The 9336-nt window shown below is 44.2% G+C and overlaps 1 protein-coding gene across 1 annotated transcript in view; it reads left to right on the forward strand.

The window, feature by feature from the left end:
• LOC112075131 (FRAS1-related extracellular matrix protein 2-like) overlaps positions 1-6734 on the forward strand; it is a 29798-nt gene extending 23064 nt beyond the window's left edge. Inside the window, 1 exon segment of the mRNA XM_024142166.2 lies at positions 6658-6734. Coding sequence (XP_023997934.2) covers positions 6658-6734 — 77 coding nt within the window.
• The last annotated feature ends 2602 nt before the right edge of the window (positions 6735-9336 follow it).

A 9336-nucleotide genomic window follows, 5' to 3' on the forward strand; every position in this document is an offset into this window, starting at 1 on the left:
CCCCTCCTCTTGAGTCCACCCACTATCCTAAGTATATCTATGTATGGCTATGAATACTGTAGCAATGTAAATAGGACCTGAATGACCTGATGAAGAATGTGGAATGAAAGGACACTGAGGGGGTTTTCTGTAGGGCTGCTGGTTGCTTTATGGATGGATTGCTGATCATGGTCTAGGTTGAAGATGACAAAGGTTAAACAAGGCTATCTAATATCCCATAACTCTTTGCAACAATGGGACCTAGTAGCTAAGGTGCTGGTAGTTAGCAATGGCGGACAGGCTCATAGTAATGGCTGGAATGGAATAATGGAACGGTATCAAACACATCAAACATATGGAAACCACGTTGACTCCGTTCCATTTATGCCATTTTAGCCATTACAATGAGTCCATCCTTCTATAGCTCCCCCCACCAGCCTCCTCTGATGTACAGTCAGGAGATACAATCAAACATGTTTGGAATCGGAATGAACCTAACTGATGTCTCCATTATATCTTAGGCATCGGGGCTCACAGGAGACCATCTTGAGAATCTTGGCAAATCCCCTGACAGGTCATTAAAATGACAGTGGTAAATTAATTTGACCTGTTAGCCACTAAAGTTACATGTTGTTGGAGCATAGGGGGACAAGCTAGCTAGCTAGAGTTAGTTATCAAAGATGGCTGCACCGTAGGGAGCCCCATACCTGGAAAACATCCAGTCTTCTCACTCAGGTCTAAGAACATGAAAAATGTCCAGGGGCCAACACTTAGCAGTGGCTGTGATATACTGTCCGTGCTCACTGCTTACTCAAGCGATTAGCCTAGCATTAATAAGTCACTTCAATGACAAATTTATTAAGAGCCTAAAACAGGGGCGTTCCAAAATGCCGTCTTCTATAAAACATTTCATCTGATGGTGAGAATTATTATTATTGTCAGTTTGAAACGCAAAAGAAATGTGAGCTGGAGTGTGGTTGATATATTAGTTGGAAAGATTGTAATAAATGAGTTCGTAAATCAGTTAGAGACATCAGAACCCCTCCATTTTGATCTATTCCTGTAACTTTATGAAAGTCCCAGCAGAGACACCTGGTTCAGAGGGAATGTGGCCATTACTTAGCCTTACATACTCTATCCACGTTATTGCTCTCATAAATACCAAGGAAGGAGTCCCTCTCCACTTCTGCAAGACGCCTCAGTTCATTTAAAAAGGAGCAGCGCTGAGCACTAATCAGTCTATATATCATTTGAGATGGAGTTTTATACAAACACTGAAGGCTACCACTCAGTTTCACTTTAGGTTTATCTGAATCAGTGATAGTGATGTGACCTTCTCTAATGGAAAGCAGAAAGTGTATAGTGTGCTTGACAACACACCACTGGATCCGTGTCTGGTGTAGTTGGATTCCATGCCAGGTCTGGACACGTATCTGACAGGATTCACAAAAGAGCCAGAAGAGGATCCCCTCCTCTGAGTTTGAGAAAGGAAAGCAGGCAGGCAGGCAGGCAGGGAGGGAGGCACAGAGATATGCCAGAACAGTGGGCTGTGGGCCACCCAGACAGTGGCCTGCTGTCCCTTGTTCATCCTGGAGGGACAAAGCCAACATAGGGACAGAGAGATGGGTGGGAGGGCACAGCTGTCACTCAGCTTCTTTTTCCAGAATCTGAAGTTCTGGCAGGAGTTCTCTGAGACACAGAGCGAGAGAGAGAGAGGCGTTTTTTTTATATGTTCTTATTACTTGAAAAAGCAGATGTTTCCGGTTCTATTGACCCCACTGAAGGTGCAGAGCTTTAGCTTCACTGTGGGCAGAGTGGACACATTTTCATGACAATGGTGACTGAAGTGTCACACCGGCCGGATCTGAAGCCCCCTATCTCACGGTCTTCTATGGCTCCGATCATGTCCACCTGGGGGATGGAATGTGAGATTAGTGTAATGGATTATACACAGACAGCTCAGTTGTAATGATATCACCTTGTCATTTTTGAAAGGGTATGTTTGTGTGCTTGTGTCATGTAGCAGGTGCTGATTGTGTTTTGAGGCCTGCCTGCCAGCCAACTCTCTTGGACAACACACTAAATATATGGATGATGACGACATTGCCTTTGCCATAGTTGTCATAGAGTTTTCAAAGGCTCAGATATCACACAGCCAGGGCTTTGAGGTCCCCTCCACTGGCTGTGCATCTATGTATAACATGATGTATGTATAACGTCACAGCGATGTCATGGTGTCACAACATACAGTATCTCTATCAGGTCTGGGAAATGGAGACATGGTTAGGGAAGACTTTTCCTCAGCTCTGTTTTCAATTGACTCCCATCCGCCCCCCGGGCYGCAATCCAACTCTGTTTTTTAACAGGCGTCAGGTCAGGTGGTAAATGCTATATGTCCTTAAATCTCATCTGTCCTATTTTATCGACCTGTTGATTTAGGTTATTCTGAGGATTTAAACTCAAATGAACTCCAAGACCTTATTTCACCCTGATAAATGAGTGACAATTGAGAAATAACAGCAGCTGATCAATTAAATTAAATATTGTCATTGGCGCTCATATTAATTAATTTCCTCAGTGCAGAATAGTCTGTTTCTAATTCTTACAGGTCAATTGACTCCTTTGTTGTCAATATTATTTTACTTAGTCTCATCATCTACAGTATTTCACCAGATAAACTACACCATGTTAGAAATMGAAGGTATTTCTATGCAATACTCAAGACAAAATGGCATTATTACCCGGTTATTACATGCCTTGAGGGTAACAGTGTCAGAGCTGAAATCAGAAGCTGTCAGATAGACTGCCAGTCTGGATGCCAGAACGATAGAGTCTTTTTGTCGCTGACTATGTTCATAKGATAATCCTATCTGACACACAGTACAGGCTCACTAAGCTCAATATCAGGTCTGTGTAAACTGGGCAGCCTGCCTAGGAACACGTGCTGTTCTGGACAGAAACACCTCTTCAGATTCTGTGGGTTTGAGGAGATATGAGCAGAAAGGTATACAGGTTTTATAAATCAAGTTTCTTCCTTGACAAGTGATTATTATACTTAATGTGATGGACTGAGGTGTGACTAATGTGTCTTGTAGCATTTCGTTTATGTGCACTGTYCGTTATAAGTACAGTGACGGACGAAAGTCAACAGTCGCTGCACTTCCATTTTACATTTCAAAGATGCTCAAGAGGTGTTTGATATTTCCAAGCAGGCTAAATGAAAATACACTTAATCAAACACAACTGAAGTTAGCTGGCTCGTCTTGTCTATCAATTGGCCACATGCACACTCATCAAGCGTGGTGGAATTTGGGGCAGGCAGAGACAAACATGATGAATGCTTCCTGTATAGCCGGAGCTGTCAGAAACATGAGCATGGTCAAGGATAGCCACCGCTAGGTGCTAGGGGCTCCTATGTCAAACTGGGACTCCATGGCTACTATACTATAGCTTGGGGGATGGCTTTTGTTTGTTTGTGTGTGGTGTGTGTGTGTGTGTGTGTGTGTGTGTGTGTGTGTGTGTGTGTGTGTGTGTGTGTGGTGTGTGTGTGTGTGTGTGTGTGTGTGTGTGTGTGTTGTGTGGTGTGTGTGTGGTGTGTGTGTGTGTGTGTGTGTGTGGTGTGTGGCGTGCATGCGTGTGTTTTAGAGTGAACAACAGAGTGAAACGATCCAATTTAACCAATTTAACCCCAAAAATCCACTAGTTGGTATCAGTTCAATTCAATCCACCGTCATTGACATCCAGGCTTGGCGGAGTGTGGTTTGATCCTGGCCCTGGCCCTGTTGTGTCTCAGTGCTGGCCCGGCGCGCCATGTTGACATGTGGGTTTGAGGAAGTGGCCCCATCTCCTCCCTCCAGTGTTTTCATTCTCCCCAGTCACATAGCAGAACGCCCACAGCTCCTTTCTCCCCCAGGCAGGAAAAACCAACCCCAATGCAGGCTCATTGTATGAATGAACCAGATGCTCCATGCCGTTGTCCTCCATAAAGCCTAGTGAGAGTTTATTTCTTTAGTTAGCCTCCTCTCACAGGTTCTCGGTCACCCTCAGAGGATTGGTTCTGCTTCCTTTCTTAGTGTTCTGTTATGTAGGGGTTAATATCCAAAGGTACTCCGCATTGACCTACCAAATCCTCGACTCTGGTGCTGCAACCATCATGCTACAAGACTGCGATAATAATGATATTAATAACACATAATAATACATTGAATTAGAGCACCTTTGAAAAACCTCAAGGACACAACAGGGTTAATAATATCAAGGGTATTTAATTCTTCTTGACAAGGACCTAACCAAATCCACCACCATATGTTTGCAACCACTATGSTACTAGGCTAACACTAGCACTCTTCTGTCAGAGGGATATCAATGGTTAATATCACASGGTCTTTTCTCAGTCTACCTACCAAATCCTCAACTCTGGCGCTACAACTATAGAAATAGAATGATATTCTTATGACCACAACCACCATGGTGCTACACTATAGGAAGTAAAGGGTTCCTATGAAAGGGTATTTTCTTGACATTGACCTACTTCCTCCATGGCTGATCAGAGTTAGACTCAGGGGTCAGGTTAATAACAGGCTAATAAGGCCTTTCTGCCACTGTGACCAGCGGTGCAAAACGGACCAACACCTCTCTAACCTCCTCGGCTCTCTGAACCCACTAAGCTCTGGCCAATCAGACACAAGGTCAAGGGCCCTCCTAGGGCCTGTCAGAGAGGGGATAAGCCAAGGCGTTTGGACGTTTGGCCGCAGTTATTAAAAAGAAGCCTGGGATTAAGATTTAAGCATTAAGAAAGTTACCGGCTAAGTAAGTAACTCCGTCTGTCCAGAGTGGCCAATGTCAAGCGGCGAGTGGAATACTTTCTTTTGAAGGATAAAGGAGTCATGAGATAGTATGGATTAAGGGCAGAGGAAGCAACGTATAGTCAATGGGGATCAGTGCCAGGTGACTACGAGCTTCAGACCTGGGTTCAAATACGGTTTGATATCTTATTTAATACCTTAAAAGGGGGGGTTGTACTTTTGGGACTATTATATTGGTCACATTGCGTCAGGTAAGCTTAATAGAGACCAGACAACATATTTGAAATTARGAAATTATTTAGAATAGTATTTGAACCCAGGTCTGGTTCATATGTGTGTTTTATGGCACCTGTTCTCTTCATGGGGCCTAATGAGGTAGATACACTTCAAGCTGAGAAAAATGACCTAGATATGAAGTCTTAATCGCTTTAAATCTGAGGTTTTACAGAGGGTCCTGTCCAGGTGCAAATCTCAAATCTCAAGTCAGAGGTTTCCGTGTGCATGGGTCACAGACTCAAKCATTGTAAGAACTAATTAGTTCATCTTTCTGTTTTTCACCAGAACAAATGTGAGCTACTTTCACAATACTAAGGTTTAACACCAAGGGGTAAAAGGTCTATTTTAAGCCTATAGACACATGAAGTAGACATGAGTTACCCTTGTCCCTCAGAGGTGCTTCGCTGGTGCTTAAAGGGGATTAAACCGCTGGTGTTAAAGAGATAGGGCTGATGCTTAAAGGATATGGCTGGGGCTTGCCATTTCAGTAAGTCACCAGGCAGTAATGGAGCCTCTCTATGCACCTCACCTTTAAGCCCTCTGCTAATACTGTCTGGATTAGTCAGAGGTGACAGAGAGCGAGAGAGAGAGAGTGAGACAGACAAGACAGACAGACAGACAGACAGACAGACAACGAACAGACAGACAAGACAGACAGACAGACAGACAGACAGACAGAGTGACAAGAGAGACAGGATTCCCTTGAACAGACCGTCACTTACAGTAGCTATCTGAGCACTGTCAGCAAGTGATCCATTAAAAATGGGTCTCTCCACTGCATCGCAGTGTTACTGTGCACCAGAGGACTCTGGGTTCGCCCAGGCTCTGTCACGCAGCGGCCGCGACCGGAGGTCCGTTGGGGCGAAGCACAATTGGCCTAGCGTCGTCCGGGTTAGGAGGTTTGGTCGGTAGGGATTCCTTGTCTCATCGCCACCAGCGAATCCTGTGGCGGGCCGGGCGCAGTGCCGCTAACCGGAAGCCAGGTGCCCGACGTGTGTGTTCTCCTCCGACACATTGTGCGGCTGCTTCCGGTTGGAGGCGCGCTGTGTTAAGAAGCAGTGCGGCTTGGTTGGGTTGTGTTTCGGAGGACGCATGGCTTTCGACCTTCGTCTCTCCCGAGCCCGTACTGAGTTGTAGCGATGAGACAACATGTAACTAACTAACAATTGGATACCTACGAATTTGGGGAGAAAAGTGAGTAAAATAAAAAAACTTCAAAAACAAAATGTCTCCTTCTCTCTCTCTGTCCTCGCTGTTTGGCCCATCCCTGAGACTGTTAGAGAGAGTAAGAGTCTAGCCAGGGGCAGGCAACCCTGCAAATGGAGCCAGGGAACTGACACACGTATGTGGGTGAGGAGGTGAGAAACCCTAGCGCACTGTTCTGAGAGTGGGGGTGGGGGGGTGGGAGGTGGGGGCGGGGAGAACAATGGAGTGAGAGAGGAAATCGAAACAAGGCATCACTCAAGAGGCCTGTGATGGACGGATTTGGGGGTAAAGCCCTCATTAAGTTATCAAGTTACCCTTCACAATTTAAAATATCTGGTCTTTTTATAGGGCTCAAGTTTTACAAAAACTGATGTCAAATTGTGTCTTCCAGGTGGAAACAAGTCTGAAGCCCAGCCGATTCCGGCTCAACTGGTCGTTGTGTGTGACGCCTGGATGAAGGAGTACTAGTGATGGGGATCGAGGACGCAGATTCCTGGAGGTGACGCTCAACGGCAGGGGGTACCTGGGAGAGACATCCTTCGCCAGTGGAGTATTGAAGTCTTACACCAGTACTTACCACAGATCTACAGCAGCCCATTACCTAAAACAGATAAACATACATAAAAACTACAAATGCATTATCTCTAGACATAGATATAGAATTACATTTTCATTTTAGTCATTTAGCAGACGCTCTTATCAGAGCGACTTACAGTAGAGTGCATACATTTTATTACACTTTTTTACATACTGAGACAAGGATATCCCTACCGGCCAAGAGCAGACGCTCTTATCCAGAGCGCAACTTACAGTAGAGTGCATACATTTTATTAACATTTATTTATTTTTTATTTTTTTTCGTTATTTTTTTACATACTGAGACAAGGATATCCCTACCGCCAAACCCTCCCTACCGGCCAAACCCTCCTAACCCGGACGACGCTATGCCAATTGTGCGTCGCCCCACGGATCTCCCGGTTTGCCGGCTGACACACGAAAGCGCCCAGCCTGGGCCGCGAACCCAGAGACTCTGGTGGCGCAGCTAGCACTGCGATCCAGTGCCCTTAGACCACTGCGCATTCTAGAATGACTGTTAGATGTGCCTATAGGAATATTTACCTATAAACATAGATAAAAATGACCAAAATTGACCCTATAGCAGTATTTCACCTCCTGACTGAAATACAATGACTAGAATGGGACATGTGAAGTGTTAAAAAAAACAAAGTTTTCACGTAAATTTCACACGTGAAATTGTGATTTTCCACATTTGCAAACCATGTGGTTTTTTATGTAAGGGAACATAGTTATAGAATAACTAGAATGGGCCCCATTAGCAGTATTTACCTCTAAACATAGAAATGAATATACAATGGGTACAAAGCCCTCCATCATTTTACAGAATACTCATGGTATATATGGGTGACATGGAGATTCTATGTCTATGGTACTGAATCTTGAACAGGATTTACATCAGATCTATAGTATTGGTTTGATTTTTGATTTATTAGGATACCCATTAGCCGTGACCAAGGGCATGCACTCTTTGAAAGAAAGGTGCTATATAGAACTATAAAGGGTTATTCGCTGTCCCAACCCCTTTTTTTGCAGGTAGAAAACCCCTTTTGGTGCCAGGTAGAACGCCGGCACCAAAAAGGGTTCTCTTATAGGGACAGCTGAAGAACCTTTTGGAACCCTCTTTTCTAAGAGTGTACCATGGTAGATCCTGTTGGAACTGGCTTGCACTTCGTTGTTCTATCACCCAAGTGATATATTGAGTTTAGTACATTTTCTCCGTTTTTTCTCTGCTTGTCATTCAGTAAAGTTATTTTTAAATTGCCACTATTTTATTCCCTAATGGGTAGTAAATATTTCAATCCCCACACCACCACAACTCTGCACTAGAGGTACGTCGAAAAAAAAATTAATGTCAGTGGAGAGACTATTCAGAAAGCAGGACCTATTAAACTGTCATGTGGTAAAAGACTGATTGGCCTTAAGGTTCTTCATGAGTGTTATTTGTCTGTTATTACCTGCCATTAGAAAGAACCTAAGATAAAACAGACCCCTGGTTATCTCTTTCTGCCTGTGTTGTGTTCCTGTTTGACTGAACCCATTACCTGTCTCGCTTGGTGAAAAACCTAGTTTGATTGAGGGATCAGATAGCCCTTCCTCAAGAGGTCACCAGGTAATGTCAACATGCTTGTCCTTTGGCTACATCCAACACACAGCCTTTATGCACAGGCCTCCTATTTACGGTTTGTCTTTGACGAACAAGTGGCAAATATTAACAAAGACAGACAAGTGAGAGTCTAACCACGGCATACGTTAACAGTCTTTAGACTCATCACAGTCAACCTTGCAGTCAACTCACATCCCTCCGGAGGCCCTGCACAACTACAAACAGTGCTACGTTGCCATTATTATAAAGCTATTCTATTTTCAATTCAATTCAAGTTCAGCAGCTTACCTCAGCTAAAATCCAATTAAACTGTAATTAAAGACGGTTTCTATTTAGTTCAGTTTCATATGTGTTCTATTTCAAGGCATCACCACCCAAGGATGGCACTGCGGAGAAGTGAACAAGCGACTTCCGGTTGGCAATAGGTCCAGAAGCAGGTCCAGTTCAACCTCAGCCAGACAGTGGCCACGCTGGAGGGTGAATCTTCCTGACCAGGAGTTTTGAGACTCAGCGAGCTACCTTGAGGATCAGCTGTCAGAGCTGTCCATGGCGGCTGGAGTTGACCGATACGCGCCACTGTGGAGATAGTGGACCCTAGTGAGTGGTAAGATTTAACGCGCGTTAGTCTGCGAGGATTGGTCTGTCTTTGATTTGCCCTCGACACTGAAATCCTTTAGTTTCGAATAGTAGACAGCTTAAGTCAATTGGAAAAAGGCTACATTAATTTACATGGTTGTGCACTTAAAAATTGTAATATTCCAAAAATCAGATCCATGATTATTGTTCCATTGCTGGCAATTGATGCAGCAGCAAATATGCATGCATCCAAATAGTAAGGACTCGCTGGGCTTGTAAAACTCTTTTATTCTCCTTGTTCTCATCTCTCTC

The sequence above is a fragment of the Salvelinus sp. IW2-2015 genome, unplaced genomic scaffold (assembly GCF_002910315.2).
Source record: "Salvelinus sp. IW2-2015 unplaced genomic scaffold, ASM291031v2 Un_scaffold2997, whole genome shotgun sequence".
NCBI classification, from domain to species: Eukaryota; Metazoa; Chordata; class Actinopteri; order Salmoniformes; family Salmonidae; genus Salvelinus; species Salvelinus sp. IW2-2015.